The 24,350-nt window shown below is 39.1% G+C and overlaps 2 protein-coding genes across 2 annotated transcripts in view; one reads left to right on the plus strand and one right to left on the minus strand.

Annotated features, from left to right (window-relative positions):
• The window catches only part of fra10ac1 (FRA10A associated CGG repeat 1), a 20,623-nt gene extending 10,396 nt beyond the window's left edge, over nt 1-10,227 (minus strand). Inside the window, exons 1-6 of the mRNA XM_048608925.1 lie at nt 10,150-10,227; nt 6,643-6,722; nt 4,354-4,449; nt 3,220-3,265; nt 1,349-1,425; nt 601-684 (exon numbers count right to left, since the gene is read on the minus strand). Of these exons, the coding sequence (XP_048464882.1) occupies nt 601-684; nt 1,349-1,425; nt 3,220-3,265; nt 4,354-4,449; nt 6,643-6,722; nt 10,150-10,185 (419 nt within the window). The 5' untranslated portion in view covers nt 10,186-10,227. The remainder of the gene's footprint in view (nt 1-600; nt 685-1,348; nt 1,426-3,219; nt 3,266-4,353; nt 4,450-6,642; nt 6,723-10,149) is intronic.
• A 95-nt stretch (nt 10,228-10,322) lies between these two features.
• The window catches only part of lgi1b (leucine-rich, glioma inactivated 1b), a 39,484-nt gene continuing 25,456 nt past the window's right edge, over nt 10,323-24,350 (plus strand). The window contains exons 1-3 of the mRNA XM_048608868.1: nt 10,323-10,705; nt 22,216-22,327; nt 22,696-22,767. Of these exons, the coding sequence (XP_048464825.1) occupies nt 10,546-10,705; nt 22,216-22,327; nt 22,696-22,767 (344 nt within the window). The 5' untranslated portion in view covers nt 10,323-10,545. The remainder of the gene's footprint in view (nt 10,706-22,215; nt 22,328-22,695; nt 22,768-24,350) is intronic.

Consider the following 24,350-nt stretch of genomic DNA (forward strand, 5'->3'; position numbering starts at 1 on the left):
AAGCTCAAATGGTAAATGCACGCAAATACTGGCTCTGTCTATTGTTAATTCTGATCTGCTATGTTTCTAGATTATTGTGGGGTATAATTCAAGGTTTATACATGCAAAATCTAATGAAAAACTCAGCTTAAATAGAGAATCTTGAAGCAATTTAAGTAAGATTCAGAAAAATGCCAATAGAAAGGTAGCTACCACATTGTCTCTCTCAAGTCCTGACAAATAAACCATTTTATATTTCAGCATGAAATGTGGTCAGAGTGATTTTTCCAGGTACCTACTGTTGTCAAGTTTGCATTATATGCAAGCAGTTTTTTTGAGGAGACAAGTAAACTATAATTTCAATTACAAATACAACTGTCTAACAGCTTTTAGTACAGGACTGATGGATTGGTGCATCAAATTTTGTTAAATGATCAAAAGCGCTTATATACAGTTGAAATAACAGTGGAACAAAATACTTATTGTTCCTTTTATATTTTGTTATCCCAAACATACGTTTTGTCTAGAAGGTTGTAAATTATAAGCAGGAACTAAAATAACAAATGCACATGATAAGAAGACAAAAAATATCCATAAGCACTTGGGAAAAACACTGATTACCAAGTCATATCGGCTTCATCATCCTCTCTCCATAAAAACCTATGGTTTTCTTTTATCACATCCAGGTCTGTTTTATCATTCACTCTGGAAAAGAAATGATCAGTGGACTCAGTAACCACAGAGTTTTAAAATCTAAAAACACTGCGAAGATCAAAAACACAATTAGTGTATTAAATCATGAATATTTAAACTTAGACCAGCAGCACAGTAGAGAAAATGATTCATCTGCTTTGCAAAATTACTGAAACTAAGGCCTGCAAGATTTCTGGTACGCATATCATTACGAAACACTGGCAGCTAAGGTTTTGTTTATTTTACCTCACCAGTAAAGTCAATGAGCCATCAAGTATTCAAGTTCGAAATTTATCCTTTTCTAGCAATTATTTTTAGCTTACAAATTCAAACAAGATTCAAATAGGACATTATCCTTTAGATTTAACAAAGTCAGAAATGATGACTAAAATGACTATGGCAAAGGTAAACTATTCCTCAGATGTTAACTTGAAGCAACACTACATACTACACAAATTTTTCCACTGGAATCAATGCAGGTCATTACCTAATGCTGTATTAGCAATAATCAAATAAACTACAGCATTATACACAAATGAATTGTTCTTATTTTAATTTTCTGGCAACGTGATTATTCATGCTGGAGATCAGTAGATAGATTTAGCATTCGATAGATGGAATAAAGCATTATCTGTACTGAAAGAGTTACTGAGTTGTTACATATTTAGTTACTTACGTTGATCGTTTCAAGTCTTCTTTTGAGCCACCATAGTACAGCAAGTAATCGTTGATGTATTTCTTGTGTCGTGCATACTTGAAGAATTAAGAAAAATGTTATATTTCTGTAGGAAGCAGCAAATGCCAAACAGTATTATATCTGTAGAAATTATTCTAGCCTTTGAGAAGGCACATTTGAATTGTAAAATTAGAATTGTGAAGAGAAAATAATTACATGATAACTGTTGCTGAGATCCCCACGTCTGTCAAACTTTGATGCAAAAGGTTAAATTTCTCACCCTACCATTTGTTAGTTAATGTATGCAGAGGGAAATGATTGTGAAAGAGACATTTGCATTGCCAGCTTCATCTCCAGCATTGAGTGTTTCATCCCACTTATTGCAGCTGAAGTGTTTGGAAGCGTTTTTGCCCTAGACTAAGATTCAAAGTCACATGTACATTAATTTTACAATGACAGCAATCACAGGCATTAAGATAACATCTTCATCAGTGCTGGAAAAACACCTTTTGCATCCTTCAGTATTATACTTCAAATTATAAAACCAGTGCTCCATTATCTTGTTTCTTATAATCAAGGTAAAGATAATAAACATACTCAGAGCATCCAAGAAACTATACATAAATCCATGGCAGCATCTGTTTTAAAAGCACTGATATTCAATTCTATCAACCTATTACAACCAGTTTGATTTCTGACATTGCAGCTTCTATCTGATTAAATGCTTTAGAAATAATGACTATGTTGAAATGGCATTTCAGATCAATAGTTACTTAACTACTACGCATTACTGTTTATGTTCTCTTTGCAGTAAACTGCATTTCTGAAGCATTCCACTTTCCTGACAAGAAAATGCTTCATCCTTTTAACTTGAATACTACCATGTACCTGGAGTGGCATGAGTTGGAATGAAAGTGTCCAGGGGGTGGGGTGGGGTGGGCAGATGAGCCTATCGGGTTTGTGGCTGTTATACAGTATGACTATGCTACAAGTTGCATGAGTTGTTCAGTTTTTGGAAGTCTACAACTCTAATCATCATGCTGGATCAGAGAATAGTTATAATACAGAAGGTGGCCATTTGGTCAGTCAGGTCCTTACTGACTCAGTGTAGCACCAATAAAGTTAGTCCCACTCCCTTACCTTTCCCTGTGGTTCTGTAATTTTTGAAGGAACCTGCCTCCACGACCCTCTTAAAGAGTAAAATCTAGATTGTAAACACTTGTTCTGTAAAAATACCTTTCCTCATTTCACCTTTGCTTCTTATCCAAATCATTTTAAATCTGTGCGCTTTGGTTCTTGACCCTTCCACCAATGGAGAAAATTTCTCTCAATTACCTTTGTCTGAGGGATGCCGAACATCTTTATTTCTATGTTTCTATTAAATCTCTTCTCAACTTTCTCTTCTCTAACAAAAATAATGCTAGTTGCTCTGATCTATCCATGCAAGTGAATCTCTGGAAGGATTCTTGTAAACCTTTATGTACTCTCTAAAGCATTCACATCTTTCCTGAAGTGCAATGACCAGAACAGGACACAATACTCAGCTGAGCCTGAACTAGTGTTTTATAGAGGATCATTAATTGGCTTGTTTTTGTACTGTAAAGATCATCTTTTTACTTTTGTGCTTTTTAAAGCTGTGGACTAGAATGAAAAAGCAGTGCTTTAAACCCAGCATTTTAAAGGATTGTTGCACAGCTTGAAAAGCAAGTAGCCTGACACTCAGGGCAAGCGTTATGTTTGCTGTTTGAACATGTAGTCATTGTAGCCTAATTGCAATTTTTCTAGGTTTCCATTGAATAAGGCTGCTTCGTCATAAGCTGTCCCTCATACCCTTACTTGTATTCTGAAATGTTGTCTCTGTTTAAGGATACAGCATCCATGGCAATAAGATGGAAACGTCGGTTTCTTGCTTCCTCTCTGACAAAAAAAAATTACAAATTACATAAAGAAAACTTGTATATATATTGAAATTGCATAAAGAAAACTCATGTATATATATTGGACCTATCATCTTCTCAGGACATCCCATATTCATAATGAATAAATTATTTTTGAAATGTGTGGTTTTGTGGGCAAATGCGCACCCAATTTGTGTAAGACTTTAAGTAGTAGGGACAGGAGAAGCCAGCTCAGCCCCTTGAGCCTGCTCTGTCATTCAACAGGATCACGGCTGATCCGACAGTCCTCATAACTACTTTGGTGCGTTTTCCCCATAACTCTTGATTCCCCTACTGATCAATCTATCTCAGCCTTAAATATACACAAGAACTCTCTCCCACAGCTGTCTGAGGCAAGGAATTCCAAAGACTCAGAGAAACAACTCCTCTTCTGCTCAGTCTTATATTGGCATCCTTTTATTCTGAGAGCCTGCCCTCTGGTTCTAGGCTCTTGCATGAGGGGAAACATACTCTCAACAATTACCCTGTCAAACCCCTTAAAATCCTACATGATACCATGAGATCATCTGTCAATCTTCTAAACTCCAGTGAGTAAAGTCCCAAACTGTTTAGATTTTGTCCATAACATAATCATTCCATTCCAGGGATTATCCTAGTGAACCTTCTCTGACCTAATCCCAATGAAATGATATCTTTCCGAAATAAGGGGACCAAAACTGCTCACACTACTCCAGATGCGGTCTCACCAGCACCTTGTACAGTTGCAGTAAGACTTCCCTACTCTTATACTCCAGCCCTTCTTGAAATAAGGGCCAACATTCCATACAAATTTATAAACAGAATTCAACTCTTTTAACGAATATTGATAAGTAATTAATATTGGCCAAGATACAGGAATAATCCCCTTCACTTTGATAAAGTATCATACAATCGTATCCATCAGTACAGATAAAGATTCAAAAGAGATTACCTCCAACAATATAGTACTGAACTGTCAGCTAGATTCATTCTTCAAATCTTAAAAATCTGTAGATTCTAACCTTTAGAATTAAAATCAAACACTAAAGAAAAAATATCCACATTTTAAAATTCCAGAAATATATTTACCTGTCCCGTTCTTGAACTGCAACTTGCTTGTGAGCCAACCGGGCATACTTTTCCTTTTGGAATGGCTTCGTAAGTAGCGCAGCATCTTTATTTGTTCTAGAATTCAAACAGCAAATATGTCCATCTATTTAATACCTCACAGTGGATAATGATAAAACACAGAAGAAATGAAACAAAATACAATCTAAACTCTCAGTAATAAACGTGATTACCAACACTTTCAGCAAAATTTGAAGACAATCAAGCTCAAGATAATCATAAGCACTACTTTTTTCATAACTGCCGCCTTATAAAATGAAAGCTTAACACGCAAGTGTTAAAATTACTCATGAGTATTTAAGGCACAATAAATTCCAGGATCTTAAATAATCTTTCAGCTGAGAAATCACTTATTTTAACTAGGACAAGGTGCCAAAGTTTGTCTGAAAAAGTTCTGGATAAGTGCCTTGTATTTTTTCTAAAACTACATTAAAGGCACTATATATTTTTACATAAATAAATATTACCAGATATTGATTGTACTGTAAAATACACTAAGCTTTTTAAAATAAAACATTTAGAGCTTGCCGCACCGAAAATCTTGGTAAGGTGTTGAAACTTATAAGCGTGGCTACTTGACAGTGCATTGAGCATAGGAGTTGGGAGGTCATGTTGCAGTTGTACAGGACATTAGTTTGGCCACTTTTGGAATGCTGTGTGCAATGCTGGTCTCCCTCCTATAGGAAGGATTCTGTGAAACTTGAAAGGGCTCAGAAAAAATTTATAAGGATGTTGCCGGGGTTGGAGTGTTTGAGCTATAGGGAGCGGCTGAAATAGGCTGAAGCTATTTTCCCTGGAGTGTCAGAGGCTGACGGGTGACCTTATAGAGGTGGGGAGTGTTCAAAACTAGAGGGCACAGGTTTAAGGAGAGAGGGGAAGAGATTTAAAAGGAACCTAAGGAGCAACTTCTTCATGCAAAGGGTGGTGCATGTATGGATTGAACGGCCAGAGGAAGTGGTGTGGAGGCTGGTAAAATTATATTTAAAAGGCACCTGGATGGATATATGATTAGGAAGGGTTTACAGGGTTATGGGCCAAATGCTAGCAAATGGGACTAGATTAATTTAGGATATCTGGTCGGCATGGACAAGTTGGGCCTTAGGGTCTGTTTTCATGCTGTACATCTCCATGACTCTATGGCTAAATTCAATAAGGAACAAAATAAAAATCTTCCAAAGATGAGTTCTTTGAAAATTACCCCTTTTACCATTATTTCAAAAAACTCCATTTTCAGGTGTAGTTTTAGATTCCGTGGAGTAAATCTTTTCATCCTCGTAAATGAGTGCTTGCTAAATTCGTAACTCCAGAAAGTGCACACCACATACGTGGAGTTGTGACATCACTTTCAGCAGCATTCAAGCAATTGCCAAAGAATGGCACAGACCAAACTGAGCCAGAAAGGAATACTGTTCTCGCTGCCTTGAGCTCACCAGCCCCTCTAGAGCCCTTGTTGCCTCCTGCTCATCATCCCATGTCACGTTGCTCAATGACCTCATCTAGGCACCCCCTGTTGACTCTATTTGCCAAGATTTAGACGGTCAGCAGGATAGCAACAGCTCATGACAAGTGGACAATGAGAACACTACAATGTCATTTGCAATGAAGGAAACTATGCATGTGGCAGAAGATCGAATAGATGCCAAATGGTCGTGTATTCTTTCCTGTTTGGTATCAGGAGATGTGAAGTATATACTTTTTACTTTAAACTCAGCTATGTGCGAAAAAGGACTTACCCTCTCTTTCTTGACTTAAACAACATCTGTTCATCATTCTTTACCTCCCTATTCCCCAGTCAGTTAATTGACTGTTTATTTATACATATTGCTTTTCTTCACTATTTCCTCCTTCACTGCTCTATTACTTCTTCCTTTTTATTGCTTCTCATCTTCTTTCAATGCCTTTGTTTTTACTGCTGGAGGATATGAAAATTGGGGGCATTATCTTTTGTATTATTTGACAAAAAAGATGTTATAAACTAATATCCAGGTAGCAAGCATTGCTTCTTTCTTTTGCATGGTTTTAATTCAGCTATGTTCAAGCCATCATTCTGTGGTCAAGAAAATGTCTTCTATATAAGAGTAAAGATAACTTTTCAAAGTGTATTGTTGTGGCCAAAAACTACAATTTCAAATAAAAACAAAATAATGAGGCTTAAAACAGCTACAAAAAAGTTTAATGAACAAAACTAAAATAAACTTATGAAATACATTTCTTCTATATGTTCTATTTTTAACAAGAATCACATTGTACCTTCGACTTTTACAGTTGGATGTCTCACCGTCATTTTCATCTTCACTGAATTCTGAATCATAGCCCCCAAGACCATGCTCCTGTTAACATTAAAAAAAAAACTGCAGATTGCATAGTTTGTTTTCATATTAGTTCATGAAATGTGGGCATCGCTGTCAAATCTTCAATAATTATCAATCCTCCATTGAACAAAGGCACAATACAACTCTTCAACTCTTCTATTTAGAATTTAGAAGCATTAATCTCTTAGACTACACAGTACTAAATCAGCACAAAACAGGCATAAAAGTTAAGATTTTTTCTAAAATAATTGATGTACACCTCCACAGGCAAAAAGCTATCACCCTGAACACACCTACAGACTACAGGTAAGGTCACAGCTAATGTATTTCCTTCGTTGAATCATATTAACCAGGCTGTTCCTACCCATTTCACTGCATCACAAATTGCAATATCAAATTTAAATTTAACAATTGACACAAATGTTCATTATAGCCACATCCATTCCAATATTTGTCCATAAAGTATCCTCTGAACTTAACAGTTTTAAAATAAGAATTCCATATTCATTTGCATGGTAATTGCTAAGTTCAAGTTCTTTTGGTTTCCAGTTTGCTGATTTTGTTTTTGTTGTTGATTGCAACAATCCTTATCCCTTCTGCAACCACCATCTACTGCACTCCCTTTTGCAGCCTCTGTCTTTGCATCTGCTCCAGTCACTCTACACCTCTCGTAGCCTCTTTCTTTCCCAATTCATCACCTCACCCCCAAAATAAAATGATGAGCTTGGGCCTCTGGATCACTGGTCCAGGGACAGTACCACCATACCACTGTTTCATATCACCCATCCTTCTTTATAACTTTAACGTTATGTTTATGATGTGCATTGAAGTTCTCAAACTTTACTACATCTTCACACCTAAACTTCTTCGAACTATGAATCATGATAGAAACATGTCTTTAGCGGAATTCAAAGACTGCAACATTTAATTAAGAAACACATTTTCGCCACTATTTTTCATTTTATAGATGTTTCAGTAAAGGTTGGCGATACTTTGCCCAAAATCTTAGGTGCTGTAAAACAAAAGCTTCACAGTGAGTGAGATCCAAATATAATGTTCATCCAAAATTCTACTGCCCAGAACTTAACTCTCACAAAATCTCATAAGAATAAAAGAACTAGGAACTGGAGTAGGCAATTTAGTGCCTCAAGCCTGCTCCGCAATTCAATATGATCATGGCTGATCTCACCTATAATGCGTTTGTTGCATGCATTAATTCCCACTCCAGAAACATATTAGTTTCAAAATGCACATCCTTATTATTACATTCCTCCAAGCTCACCTCTCCACATCTGAGATTTCCAATTCTAGACATTTCAATAATTTCACAATGCTTGTTTTAGGCCCTAAACACAACAAATTCTCCCTACCTCACTTTCCTCTTTTAAGACAGTCCTTAAAACCCAAGCTTTTGGTCTTTCATGCTAAGAAGTTCTGTAGCACAGTGTTACAGATTGTTTGATAACATTCTTCTGAACAGTCTTAGAACATCTCACTTCATTAAAAGCACATCAGGACATAAATACAAGCAGTTCCTGTTCTAGTTATGGAAACATATTAGAATCTTGTAATTCCATAGGGAGCAGACTCCATCAGGAGTAGAGATGACATATGAGAGGCTTCCAAGTCCTCTGAGCCATTACAAAAACAATTTAAAATCTGCATATTCACACACTGAATCACTAGTGAAACATGTCAGAAACTGCACAGTCTGCATCAATGGTACTGAGGTGTAGGTGGTCGATAGCTTCAAGTTCCTAGGAGTAAATATCACCAATATCCTGGTCTCTGCAGTCAAGAAAGCATACCAGTGCCTATACTTCCGTAGAAGGCTAAGGAAATTCAGCATGTCCACAATGATTCTTACTGATGTACCATAGAAAATATCCTATCCACATGCATCATAGCTCGGTATGGCAACTAGTCTGCCCAAGGCCGCAAGGAATTACCAACAGTTGTGAACGCAGCCCAGTCCATCAGGAAAATCAGCCTTCCATCCATTGACTCCATCTACACTTCTCACTGCCTCAGGAAAGCAGCCAACATAATCAAAAATCCCTCCCACCCTGGTTATACTGTCTTCCACCTTCTTGCATTGGGTAGAAGACACAGAAGTTTAAAAATACGTACCAACAGATTTAAGAAAAGCTTCTTCCCCCCTGTTATCAGACTTCTGAATTGACCTCTCATATATTAGAACTGACCTTTCTTTGTACCTTCTCTGTAGTTGTAACACTATATTTTGCACTCTGTTCTATTACTGTGACATACTTATGTCAGGTATTGATTTTTCTGGTTAGCATGCAAAACAATACTTTTCACAGTATCTCGGTCTGACCAATACACTCCTAAACTGACAAGAGATTCTATTTTAATCTTCAGACTCCTAAAATCCCCTAAAATGTTTCATTCTGACATGACACTCTCCTCCAGAGATTTTATGAGAGTTAATATTACTTAATACAAAAGGTTTTTTCCCCAGTTTGGATAGGTCTGGCAGTATTTGTAGAAAGAATAAGGAGATAAATTTTAGATCAATGACCTTTCATCTGAACATCTAACAAAAGCACATAGACCTTAAACATTAACTGTTTCTCTCTCCAGAGGTGCTGCCAGGCCTGCTTAGTATTTCAGCATATTGTGTGTGTTAGATTTCCAGCACCTGCAATATTTGCTTTCATAATATGTTTGGCTCTGCATTGCAAAGTCTTCTCTTCTGGAAGATTAGTCAACTGTCTACACCTTTGCTTACCTCTCCCTAATATCTAGGTTTCATAGCAATTCCAGGTTTCTAACCCTTTCTAAATGTTTTTCATTTGATGAGCTCATGGTATCTCCCATGCTAATTCTGGTTTTCAAAGGGCAGGAGAGCAATTCCAAAGCTGTAAAAACAAGCATTTTAAATGAAAATAGACCAGTAATCACTAAAGTTAGTTGTGCTATGCAATCAGGATACTCTTGAGAGTTACGAAGAGAGATATTCACTAATTGGGAATAAGCAACTTTTAAGAACGAAACAAACATAGAAACTGTTGGAGAAACTCAGCAGATCTGTGGAGACAGACAGCGTTAACGCTTCCAGAGCGGTATGACTTCTCCAGAACTCAGAAAGCTTCAGAACTTTGAATGTATGTATGCTTTCCAAAACAACCATATAACTAACTATCTTTTCTCTTCTTCAGCTAACTCAATGCAGAGATATTTTCTCTTCCAAGATGTAAATCTTATTTATTGGAAAACCCCATACTGAACGAAAACACCAACTTCCCAAACTCTAACCCTCGCCATGAATTTCGGAGGCCATCAGCTGAACGACGGAAAATAAAGAGTTAATGACAGAGGCATAGAGCTGAAACCTCCCTGGGCTACTGTCTAGCTGTCAAATTGCATCGTGTTCTCACAAGCACCGCTCCACTATGCCTGAGTGTGCGTTAATGTTCCCAACCTGGACAAGATCCAACTTCTCTCCTCGTCCGCTCATCGCCCCCCTCCCCTGCGACGGATGATGATACGATCGATGACGTAATCAGGCCGCGACAAGGCGCGGCAGTTAAGCCGTTACCGGGAGGGGGCGCGAGGACGTGGTTCACGCGGGAGGGCGCATGCGTGAGTGCCGTCGGTTGGGGACGTGAACACCTTTTCCCTGACGCAGAAGAGCGTCTGGTCTGTATTTTAATATTAGGAGATGCTATCCTGTTCCCCCTCCCAGGCTGTTTCAGAGCTGGAGAGATGACAAACCGGCTGGTAATTGTCGAGGACATCCATCGAAGAAACAGGCTGTTCGGTCCTACACGCCCGTGATAGCGTCCCTCCTCCACACCAGCTTGCTCCTGACTTCCTCATGTGCTCCGTCCAACGTACTGTTTCAAATGATCTAAAGTGTGGCCGCCACAAACTGCATACACACACCCACAGTAGCAGCACAGAGAGAGCTCGTATTACTGCAGCAAGACGGCCGGTACCCAACCACAGTTTAAAACATGTCCCATTCTACAGAAAAAGTACGAATTGTATATGCTGTCCTTTGCGCAATTATCAGTTGTGGAGGTTACCCAGTGTCTTATATTCATTCAGGGGATGTGGTTTTCACTCACTGGTTCATCATTTCTTGCCCATCCTTAGTTTCCCTGAGAAATTGATAGTGAGCTACATTCTTGAGCGCAGTCGCCCATTTGGTGTGGGTACACCTGCAATGTTGTTAGGGTGATCCAGGATTTTGACACAATGATGCTGAAGGAATGGTGATATATTTCCAGATCATTATGGTGAGTGGCTTGGAGGGAAACATGCATGTAGTGGAGTTCCCAACCATGTGCTACCCTTGTCCTTCTAAATGGACATGGTTGTGCATTTTGAAGGGGCTGTTGGAGGAGCCTTGGTGAATTACTACAGTGCCTCTTGTAGCTGGTACACATTGTTACTGTGCATTGGTGATGGAGGGAGTGAACGTTTGTGAATGTGGTGTCCAGGATAATGTGGGAGATAATGTTGCTCATTCAAGCAAGTGAAGAGTATTCCGTCGCACTCCTGACTTGTACCTTGTACATGGTGGACAGGCTTTGAAAGTTCAGGAGGTGGGTTACAAACTGCAAGATTCTGAGTCTCCAGCACTGTTCTTGCAGACATTGTATTAAATTACTTGATTAGTTCAGTTTCTTGCCAGTGATAAGTTCTGGGATGTTCATGGTGGAAAATTTAGCGATCACAGTGGGATTGATTGTCAAGGAGCAATGGCTAGATTCTCTCTTATTGGAGAGTCTCATTGCCTGGCACTTGTGTGGCATGAATGTTGCTTGCTACTTATCTGACCAAATGTAGATAGCACCAAATAAAAATTCAACAAACTGTGGATGCTGTAAATCAGTAACAAAAACAGAAATTGCTGGAAAAGCTCAGCAGGTCTGGCAGCATCTGTGGAGAGAAACGTTTCAGGTCAAGTGACCCTTAGAAGGATCAGATAGTATCTGCCAGTTCGTAAGATGATGTTCCTCCTCTGGGGCTGTCGTTCCTTTGGTGAATATTGGTATAATACTTGCTGAACATGGACTACTTAAATCTAAGGAGTCATGAATGGTGCTGACATTATGTAATCATCTGCAAACATTCCCACTCCTGACCTTATGAGGGAGGGGATTCATCATTGATGAAGTAACTGTGGCTGGTAGGGCCTACAATATCACTCTGAGGAACCCCTTCAGTGACATCCTGGAGCTGAGATGACTGAAATCCAAGAATCACAACCATCTTCCTTTGCGCTAAGTATACCTCTAACCAGTGGAGAGATTCCCCACCTCCGTTTCCAATTAATTCTAGTTTTCCTGGGACTGTTTGATGCTGCACTCTATCAAATGTAGCCTTGATGTCCAGGCTAGTCAGTCTCACCTCACCTCTGAATTCTGTTCTTTTGTCTATGATTGAACCAAAGCTGTAACAAGATCAGGAGCTGGGTGGCCTTGGTGGAACTCAAACTGGGTGTCATTGATGGTTATTGCTAAGCTTGATAGCACTGTTGATGACCTCTTCCATCAGTTTACGGATGATCGAGAGTATACTGATATGGGGTTAGATTTGTCCTGCTTTTTGCACACAGGACATACCTAGGTAATTTCCACATTGTCAGAAAGATACCAGGGCGTAGCTGAATTGGAACAGATTGGCTAGGAGTGCGGCAAGTTCTGGAGCACAAGTCTCCAGTACTGTTGTTGGCATGTTGTGCATAGCTTTTGCAGTATCAAGTGCCTCTAGCTGTTTCTTGATTTCACTTGGAGGAAATTGAATTGGCTGAAGACTACTATGTGCCCATTTGTAGGATGATGGTCCTCATCTGGGGTTGTTGCTGTTGGGGTGAATATTGTTATTATGGTAACTATTGCTGATCCATTTCCAGTGCTGGGGAGTGATGGATCTCTGGCAAGTTCTATATGCTATCAAAGTGATGAGATTACATTTTTCTGATGCATCGCTGCTGTGAAGGAACAGCTTCTGTATTTTATGTTTGTCTGTTGTGGTGTCGATATCTTTATCTTTAGTTGTTCGTGTTGAGCATGTACAATGAGGTGACAGCTGCTCTCTATAGGTTCCATGTTGCCAAGTAGGCTGACCTTGTTGAGAGTGTTGAATGTTTGTACAATGACTGGCAGACCAATGTTCAGTGTTGGCAATGACTTGGCTGTTCTGTCATTTCATCAGGATTTTATCATTCTTGCCTATTACTACTTTTGGCTTCAGTAATTTTTCACTATTCATAGAGTAGTTTGGATGCAGTGTGACATTAGTCTTTGGAATGAAACTACTTTTGATATCTTCAGAAGCTATTTTTCCATTCAAAGATTGTCTAGTATAAGCCTGCGTCGGGTTTGATTGATTTCTTTACAATTCCTGTTGGCGATTTTCACAGCTACTACTGTTTTAAGTTTGAGGATAATGTGGAGATGTTGCATGGCATTAACCTTTCCGATCCACAATGAAGCAGTTGAATTCTTCACAGGTAAATTGAGGCCCATTGTCATTCATCACAATGCCTGGAGTGCCATAATGACTGAAATGTGCTTTCAGGCATTCTATAATCTCCATAGCCTCCTTAAAGTGTAGAAAAAGGTCATTCGGCCCTACAAGTCCACACCGACTCTGTGAAGAGCATCCCACCCGGATTCACACCCCTACCGTATCCTTGTAACCCTGCATTCCCCGTGGCTAATCCCCATAGCCTACATATCCCTGGACACTGTGGGCTACTTAGCATGGCCCAATCACCTAATGTGCACATCTTTGAACTGTGGGAGGAAACTGGAGAACCCTGCGGAAACCCAGGCAAACAAGGGGAGAATGTGCAAACTCCACACAGTTGCCCGAGACTGGATTTGAACTTGGGGGCCTGGTGCTGTGAGGCCACATGTTAACTACTGAGCCACTGTGCCACCTTCTTACTTTATTTACCAGTCTCCTGTGAGGCATCTTGCCAAAGGATTTCTGGAATACCATGTCGAACACATCCACTGGCTCTCCTTTGTCCAACATGATTGTTACTGCTCAAACAATCTATTTTTGATTTGTCAGGCATTACCTGCCCTTGATGAAATCGTGCTGACTCAGCCCTATTTTACCTTGCAATCTCATTCTTAAAAATGGACTCTGAATTCTTACCAACAACTGAGGTCAGGCTGGCTAACTGGCCTATAGATTCTGATTCCCCCATCTCAACTTAAACAGGAGTGTTACATTAGCCATTTTCCAGTCCTTCAGGACCCTTTCTGACTCCAATGATGCCTGAAAGATCATCAACAATGCCTCTACGATGTCCTCAGCAATCTCCTTCAAAACTCTGGGGTGTAGTCCATCTGGTGGAGGCCATTTATTCACCTTCAGACCTTTCATCTTCGTGATGCCCAATCTAAACTCTACCATTGTGCAATAAAGCTCTGTTGCACTAGGAACAAAACCTATCAATCTATGCTCTAGCACAGTGTAATAAAGGTCTGTTACACCATTAATATACCTTATCACACCATACTCAGTGTAATAAAGCTCTCTTACACGAGTAACAATCGCTATCAATCTGCGCTGGAACACAGTGTAATAAAGTTCTGTTACACAGGTACTAATCTGATCAGTCTGTACCTTAAGACAGTGTAATTAGGCTCTCCTGCACCAATAATAACCCTCTCAATCTACAGCCCAACACAGTGCAACACAGCTCCGTTACACCAGTAATTAAACCGTATCGATCAACTCTGTAACACAGGATAATAAAGTTCTGGTACACCAGTAATAATCCAGATCAATCTACACTATAACAGTATGATAAAGCTCTGTTGCACCAGTCATAAACCCAATCAATCAACACACTAATATGGTGTAATACAGCTCTGTTACATCAGTTAAAACCCTATCAGTCTACACTTTAAACAGGGCAATGAAGCTCTCTGGCACCAGTGATAAACCCTATCAATCTACACTCAAAATCAGAACTTTTTTTTTCCTTTATTCATCACTGGCTGGGCAGCATCCATTGCTCATCCCTAATTGCCCAGAGGGCAGCCAAGAGTCAACCATACTGCCATGGATCTGGACCCACACACAGGCCAGACCAGGCAAGGATGGCAGTCTCCTTCCCCAAAAGACATCAGTGAAGCAGATGGGTCCTTCCCAACAATGGATTCACAATCATCATTAAATTCTTAAATCCAGATATTTATTGAATTCAAGTTCAACCACTGGCCACAGCGGAATCTGGACCCAGGCCCCCAGAATGCCATCCGGGTCTCTGGACCAACAGTCCAGCAATAATACCACCAGGCCATTACCTCCCAGTTACTTGGTACTGGTTCTCCGTCGATGTGAATGAGAAAAAAGACATTTTCGCACAGCGAGTAATGGGTGTGGAATGCACTGCCTGGAAATGTGATGGAGGCAGGTTCAATTGAGATATTCAAGAGGGCATTGGATGAAGATTTGGGTAGAAATACTCTCCAAGGTATGGGGGAAAAAGGCAGGAAATGGCATGAAGTCATGATGCTCATTTGGACAACCAACTCACTTAGCAGGTACAATAGACCAAATAGCCTCTTTCTGCACCACAACGATTCTTTGACCATCTGAGAAGCTTGGAAGGATTGGAGCTGGTTAAGTCGTTTGCACCAGTTATATCAATTTCAAGCCGATCAGCTCTCATTCTTTTAAACTCTAATGAATGGGTCGAGGAAATCTTCTCTGCATTGCCTCCTCCGTAAAGAGGCCCAGATAGTCCACTGGCCAGAAAGCTGTTGGAGCAGAATAGATTGGAGTTGTGCATTATGAGTGTGCAGAAACCTAATGTAGTAGATTCCATGGGAATTTCCTGGGATTCTGAAATTTCCAATGGACATCTGGAAGATTCTGAAAAAGCCCCTTATAACATCAAAAACTTCTGAGGGTTCGGGTTAACAAGTTAGACTCACTTAAGCTCTGTGGTTACCCAGGAAAGTTGGAGAATAAAAACTCACTTTAACTCCTGGGTAAGTATTAAACAGACAAAGACTTCAATCCTAAACTTACCCCTTCCCAACAAGGGTGAAGTGAAGAAAAGCTTTTTCACTTAATGAGCAGTTAGGATGTGGAATGCACTTCCTGGAATGTGCTAGAGGCAGACACTACTGAGGCATTCAACGGGACGTTTAGAGTTACACAGCACGGAAATAGACCCTTCGGTCCAACCCATCCATGCTCACCAGATATCCTAAACCGATCTAGTCCCATTTGCCAGCATTTGGCCCATATCCCACTAAACTCTTTCTACTCATGTACCCATTCAGATGCCTTTTAAATGTTGTAATCATACCTGCCTGCACCTCTTCCTCTGGCAGCTCATACCATACACGTGCACCACCTTGTATGTGAAAAGGTTGTCCCTCAGGTCCCTTTTAAATTTTACCCCCTCACCTTAAAACTTCATTCATGCAATGACGGCGTCGTTGGCTAGGCAGCATTTATTGCCAATCCCTAATTGCCCAGAGGGCAGTTCAGAGTCAATCACATTGCTGTGGGTTTGGAGTCACATGTAGGCCCGACCAGATAAGGATGGCAGTTTCCGTCCCTAAGGACATTTGGTGAACCAGGTACGTTTTTCTGACAATTGACAATGGATTTATGGTCGTCATTAAATTCTTAATTCGAGGTATTTTATTCAATTCAAATTCCACCGTCTGCCATGGAGGGATTCAAACCCGGGTGCCCAGAATGTTATCTGCATCTCTAGATTAACTGTCCAGTAATAATATGACTAAGCCACTGCCTCCCCTGCTTAAACCTATTCCCATTAGTTTTGGAGTCCCATACAGTGGTAAACATACCTTGGCTATTGACCTTATCCATACCTCTAATGATTTCAGGAACCTCTATAAGGTCACCCCTCAGCCTATGACATTCCAGAAAAAATGGTACCAGCCTATTCAGTCTCTCCCTGTAGCTCAAACCCTCCAATCCCAGCAACATCCTTGTAAATCTTCTCTGAACAATTTCAAGTTGAACAATATCTTTCCTATGGCAGGGAGACCAGAATTGAACTCAGTATTGTAAAAGTAGCCTAACCAATGTCCTACAACATGACATCCCAACTGTTATACTCACTGCACTAACCGAGCATGCCAAACACCATCTTCACCACCCTGTCTACCTGCGATTCCACTTTCAAGGAACTATGCACCTTCAACCCTCGGGCCCTTTGTTTGGCAGTAGTCCCCAAGACAATAACGTGCATGGGGTAAAAGCAAGAGATGGGCACGAGGTAACATTTAACAAGCTGGAGCAGACATGATGGGCCAAAATTACTCCTGCGATGTAACACTACTGTGATTACTACTTGAGGTCCTGTGTAATGTAAATTGTGGGATTTATATGGAATAATTTTGTTGTTGAGCAAGAAACTGGTGGATTTTTCTGCGTATATGGAATAATTTTGATGTTGAGCAAGAAACTGGTGGATCTTTCTGTGTATTTGAAGTTAACAACTAACTTGTCAGTATTTTTGCTATTGTGGTGATTTCTTAATAGAGCAGGTTTTAAAGCTTTGCCGTAGAGTGGATGGCTTTTGTGCAGTAATGAATGTTTGTTAATGAACAGTAATTTTTCATTAAATCTAAACTGTTATGTCTTAAAGTCAAATGAATTTAAACTTTTAAAAAGCGATTCCCTCAACTCATCAAACTTGCAATCCAAACAAAACCGAAAGAACTGCACATGCTGTAAATAAGAAACAAAAACAAAATCAAACAAAAAGTTGTTAGAAAAGCTCTGCAGGTTTGACAACATTTGTGATGAGAAATCATTTAATGTTTCGAGACTGGTGACCCTTCCTCAGAGCATCCAGTCCCTTTGTTTCAGCTGAATTTCTGATGCAAGTCCTCAAGGGAGAACAAATTTCTCTCTTCTCCTGCCTGAGGTTGGGTACAACATAGCTTGATCTTTCTAAAATAAAATGATTTCTCAAGTCAAAATGTACTTGATGTGTGTCTTGAGGAATTAGCTTTATTGTAAACTCACTCAAGCAAAGTGAAAGGTAAAGAGGTAAAAATCATTGCTGAATCTAGTAACATACACACACACACTGGCATGTAAAACAGAACAAGTTATAGAGTAGGGGAGGTGAAGTTGAAAAAAAGTTGAACTCCATAACTAAAAAGAATTACATGTTTCAAAGATTTTTTGATGTTTATGAAATTATGATGCAGGTATGGCAAATGTAAGCTGGTTGTTCTTCTGGAGACATTGCAGTTTTAAACTGCAGTCAGTCCTTCTCCAAAGTGGGTGCTAATACATTTGAAATTTTTCTTGTTTTCCCCAAATCTCTACCTCTGTGATGAATTTCAATTTATAACAAAGATAGAGTCTGAGCTTAACAACAAATATTGGGAGGGTGTGACTATTATATTCTGCAGGTCTTCGTGATTTTACTTCCTTTTGAAACCTACGGACAAGCTTATGATTATATGATAACTGACTTGGCAAACCATAGGAATACTCAATTTTAATGAATGTTTTGGTCTCCCATTGTCAAAGCTATCAAGATGATATTGAAACATACAGTGGAATCTTCAGCACTATTTTGCACAATGGGTTTTTGGTAGATCTCCTTACTATCTGGTTGCTTCAGCAGATTGTTTATTGTCCTTGGGTTTTTCTCAGTTCAAACCAAGGTACAACATATTGTTAATCCAAAGGCTGTTCCTGAGATTTCTGAAGGGGTGCATTTTGGTTTTCAGAGCTGCTTTTTCATTATTATTGTCTCATTTATTAGGTGATGTATTCACATGGTAACAATATCTTCCGTGATGGTATTGACGAATGGGGATTTGGGCTGACACAGAAACAGCATTAGAAAAATTCATCAATATCCTCAAAAATGGACAATCCTTATTAAACTTTAATCCACAACACACAAGGAATGCATCAATGCCGTAGGCACCACAATACTTAAATTGGTAAATAGCACACACAAGTTAACAAATTTTTCCAAATTTATTGACACACTTGAACAGACAAAAACACATCATCCCCTAAATATATCTATGGCAGACTGGTGAGGTTGCAGCTATGATTTTTCATAGAATGTACAAAAAGGCGAAACATTTTAACCAGCATTTACAACTCTTTTTTTTATTGTATCTCAAATCTTGAACTTAAATATGGTAAATAACAATTGATACAAAATGTTCATTACAGTAGCATCTCCTACATTTTACATCCATTTAGTAGCTCCTGAACCAATGCAGCCTTAAACTAGAAATTCCACATTCATTTGCAAAGAATTGATTACCTCAGAGATTGCAAGTTCCCCTGGTTCTCAGTTGACTTTTTCTTTCTTGATTGATAGCTTTAAAATTGCTTTCTTTCCTTCATAGTCCCCTTTCCCTGCTTACAATCTCCTTACCGTCTTCCATTGCAGGCTCCCTCACAATTTCCCTCTTCCTCCTCTGTCCCTCCCCATACCTCTTGCAGTGTCCTCCTCCCCAATTGTTTGCAGTCTTCTACTCCCTCCCTCCTCCCTGTTGCAGCCTCTAATATCATGCTCCTTGCAGTCACCTCCTATACCCTTTTGCAGCCTATTCCCCCATGCCTCTCGTATTTTCCTCCTCCCCTCACTACCCTTGTATCTTCCTTCTCCCCCACCATTTGTTCAGTCTCCTTCCTCCTCCCCACTTTCTTGCAGTCCTCATCTTCCTCCAGACCCTTCTTGTAACCTTTCATACCCACACCTTCCCTACAGCCCTCTTGTAGCTCATCCCTCTTACCTCTTCATCCTCTCCCCAACTCCTCTTACATCCTTCTCCTTCCCCACTATGCTTGCATTTGCATCCCCCACCCTTCTTGCCCCTTCCTCCCCATCCCTCTTGTAGTCTACTTTTCCTCTTGCAGCCTCCTACCCCTCCCTACAAACCCTTAATAGCCTCCTCCTTCTCCCACCCCTTTTGGAGATGTCTCTTCACACCAGAGAGAAAACCACTACTCCCCCATCTTTTGTCCATCTCCCTGGCAAAAGGTAGCTCCAGATCTGTTGACAACTCTCTTGCTGCCAGTACTTACTTTCCTAGCTATCATGCTGCTTGGAACATGGGCTGTTTCTTTCATATTTTTGCTGCCATCAGCAGGTGTGGGAGAGAACCAGCCTGTGATTGGAGCAGTCCCAAATGTCATTCTGTTCTCCCAGGCTTGTGCATACGGAGCAATAGACCAGTGGCAGCAATGTGAGACAAAAGTACAAATCTGTTGTCCTGCAAGAATTCAGTGGCTCATCAGTTGTAACCATGTTGTCATTTGAGTTACTGCTTATTAAGCGCCAAACGAAATGTTATTGTCGGCTTGTACAACTGGTATCAATCTGGCCTCAAGTTGTATTGGTGAGTGCCCACTTTACAGTGCAGCCCTCTATGTCAAGTTTATGTCAAGATTAAGGAAAGATCACAGCAATTCTTCAACAGCCATGACTCATGGTACCTACAGATACTTTACAATCAAGCTATTGGGAAATGTTATTATATACCTCTGAGGCAGGTGGGACTTGAACTGTCACTGTGCCACAACAGCAGAGCTCTCTCCTGCTCTAGTACCTATAAAATGGCCACATGCAGAAGCAAGGGACAAGTGCAATAAAGATAATTCTACAACCAGGTTAACTGTTAAGCGTACCATTGGGATCTTGCAACAGTGCGATATATTTCAACAACTGGAGTGGATGTGGAATGTATATTACAACAAACAATTGTTGTGTTATACTCCATACTCTTTGGCATCGTGGAAATCAATCTGCATTTTGACTGTTGCTCCAGATGACTTGGATATGTTGACTCTAGTCTCCTCATCTATTTAAGCATCATTCATGAAATGTGTGTTTTATCGATTTTCCTTTCCTATGTACAATACTTTATAATTCATATATCACTATTTTGTTCAAATAATTGCATAGTGTCTGAGTTGCCTTTTCCATACGCTGCCTAATAGTACTGTTCATAAGAACAGTTGATTTTTCTGTTTGCTTGCTTTATCTTTTCTTCAAGGTGGAAATCTGCATTTTGGTTATGGACTGAAATCTATAAAGTTATGAATGAAATAGTTGTGCAAATTTCAAAGATCAAAAATAACCATAGGCTAACCCCTCCATTTCAGCAGTCATTTTTCGATTATTGTTCCTTTGATTGCACAGTAAATTTCAAATAATTTAGATGTATTTATGTATAGTTTTACAAATCAACCCTTTTTGTATGCATTGAGGATAACTGCTGCCAAAATCATCTATGTGTATAGAAAATACAAAATATGCCAAATGTATTTTTATTCTGAAACCTACTCTCAGACAATGCTGTTAATTGCAAAATATTGTCAACAAAATGAAATGCAATTACATTTAAAAACATTGTTTTATATAAGTTAATAACATCTGTTAGGTGGAGTTTTCCCTATTTGTGGTGTCCTCCAGTCATGCAATTCATAATTGAGCCTGTTAGATATCAACAGTTAAAAATATTCTATTCATCTCAGCCAAACGTTTCAGCACTTTTCACAGCCTTGGAAACAGAACAGTAATCTGGCAATTTGTATTATTTGCTTTTTGTGAAAATGTTAGATTTTGTTTTATCACAAAACTATAGGCAGATTTGCTGATAAAGATAAATATGTTATTTATTATTGCTGATTAACTGCATGTTTTTTGCAATTTGAGACCAGTAACCTTGATTTGTATATGATCAGTCATGATGGAATAATTTCTACAGTAGATGACTGCTTCAATTATCAATTAGCTGCTAGTTGAGCTTAAAAAAGTGGCATAAAATTTTGTAAGTTAACAAACAGGGTCCTGTCAATACTTCTTGTGATGGCTTGTCACAATTCCCATTTGACTTGTGTCTATTCAATACACCGCACTAAAACAAACTTATAATAACTATTGTCTTATTAAGCCCGACCATTTAGGGATAAGAAAAATGTGCTCTTATTGTGCCTGAGGAGATCCAAAAGAATAAATCACATTTAGACTTTGTATATTTTATTTTCCATTGTATCTTCCAAGTTTTCAAATGAGCTTGAAGTTTTCAGTTGCAGTTGCTGTGATCCATTCCAGAGTTTTGGACTGGCGTAAAAGCTGGGGGTGGTTTGGATACTTACATTGGCTGAAAGAGGGCTTTTTTTTCCCATGTTCACATAATTGGGTTTATATGTAAGGAATTGTGAATGTAAAGTTCCCTAACCTTCAAAGAGGGAACATTTCAATTGCATAATTTGTGTATCATAACAATGGAGAGAGACTGAACATGAATTTAGTGTGTGATTAGTGGATTGTGTAACCACTACAGTTTGATCAAAACATTCAAAAGAAGCGTTGCTTTGCCAGAAAGCAAGAAATAAAAAAAAATCAAGAATTGTTTATGTTCAGGAAAATTTGGCAGCGTCACTGTGCTGAGTGGATTCATAATGGGAAATGCTAGTAAAACTGCAGTAAGATTCACTCTCTTTTGGATATTGAGTCTGCTTTTTTTAAAAATAGGCGCACGAAGACCAGTAAAATGTCCTGAAAGTTGTATATGTACTGAAGAAACTGCTCAGTGTGAAAACAGAAAATCGATTCCTCAGAGTTTTCCCCCAGGAGTAGTTCATTTGTAAGTACAATATCCAGAACTATGTAGTTTTGTTATAATCTGAATGTAAAAAGCTTACCACATGCGTTTATGTATCTATACATGTAATTATCATGCAGTAAATAGAGTGTTTTGGTGTTGAGTTTTATTTGTTTGGAAGGAACGTCAAGTATACTGGTAGCTGTTTTCTTTATAAAACAATATATGCCATTACAGTCAAGAGTTATTTTAAATGAATGAAAGAAATCATTATTGTAATTTTCAAATTCTGCTTTGTTTGATACAATGTCAATTTTTGTTTTAGGTTAATATGGACCAATAGAGTGAGATTTACTAGTTGCTGAATATCGTAGCTTGTTTTGATTCATGCAAGTACATTTTGTTTTCAGGTCATTCATGAAGTCTGGTTTCAGTGAAATTCCAGAAAGAAGCTTTGTGAATATAAAGTCCCTCCAGCTTCTGTGAGATGATTCTTATTTTGCATTTTCTGCTGTCATTTGTTCAGTAATGAATTATTGTGTTTTTTGGGAATAAGAATTAATTAACTGGTAACTCATTAGCATTGCTGCAAATAGAGGTAATAGTGTTGAAGGCTGGGGCTAGATTATCTTACTGTTGTTAATCAAGTTACTTACAGTCTGCTGATGCTACTAAGCTTTTTGCTGCCATTATTGTACAGTTTCGACATAACCCACTAGATAGATAATGTGAGGTTTGCTGTCACACAGTGAAGTTCTTGTGATTTTCTGGAAATGTCAGAGAAGTGATGTGAGGCAGCAGGGTCCAGTGAATGGTTACTTGCTGCCCATTATCTGTGAGGCACTTTCTCTGTGTGAAGGAGAAGAGCACCCGGCATCGTTGTGTTTTGGGAATGGCTGGAGGAGTGTGTGTGTGTGTGTGTGTTATTGGGGTGGGGCAGGGGTAGAGGTGGACGTGATGGAAGAGTTTCAGGGAAAAAATGGACAAGCGTGGAGGTCACAACTTAGGTACAGCAATCAAGAATCTAGTTATGGGGTAAATGTTAATGTTCCAGAATTCCAGTTGCTGGAGGATAGAACTGGAGCTAATCTTTACAACATTTATTATGAGTCATAACGAATTGTCAGTCTGTCTATTTCAAGGTGCACAAGGGAATCTCCACCTAATGCCTGACAACCTACAAGTAATCAATGTGCAGTTAACTGAGTCCTGTTTCTCTTTAAATAAAAATGAAATTTTGTTTGAAAAACCAACATTTCAAAACAAATTAAATCAAAAACCTTCATGTTCTACAAATGGCAGTATGTTGTACACACCCTTTTCTAGGAACCTTAACAATTTATTGGTGCATAAATTTAATTTTGCAAAATAGGCAGCTGATAATTTGCTAAATTCACTTCCTCTTCCCGGCATTTGTTTCAAGCCAGCAACATTGATCTGAACCTTTTCTCAATCTCACTTTTCAGACAGATCGATTATTGCACAACAAATGGTATCACGTTCAATACATTTTCTCCTTTGGGTACTCCCATTGTGCAGAATCTCACTTTCTGATAAATAGCATTTCTGGAGAAACATTACGGGATTGGAAACATTAACTCTCTCTCCATAGATGCTGCCAGACCTGCTGAGTTTCTGTAGCATTTATATTATTGTTTCAGAATTTCATATTCATTCCTCTGCAAGAGTGAATATTTTAGCACTCTAAAAGGACTTGTTATTTAAAGTTATTCCAAAGGATTGCTACTGAAATGCAAAACTGATACATTTAAAAGCCTCACAAAGCTGATTTCCAATTCTAAATTCTACCCTTTTTAATTTCCCAAATTTTGCAGCGCCATCCCATAAGAAATCATCAGCATGCATTATGGAAGTGCCTCAATGATTTTACTTTAATGGTACCAATAAAGTATTGCAGGGTTTGCTGTTAATTGAATACAATCTATTTTCAGCAAAACAGCTCTCACTAAATAATATCATACCTTGGAATCATCATTGTGACAAAAGGTAAACTTGCCATAGTCCTACCAGACCATAGGGCTGCTCTCTCATTAGAGACAGACAA

Source organism: Rhincodon typus, chromosome 20 (assembly GCF_021869965.1).
Source record: "Rhincodon typus isolate 14 chromosome 20, sRhiTyp1.1, whole genome shotgun sequence".
Taxonomy (NCBI): Eukaryota; Metazoa; Chordata; class Chondrichthyes; order Orectolobiformes; family Rhincodontidae; genus Rhincodon; species Rhincodon typus.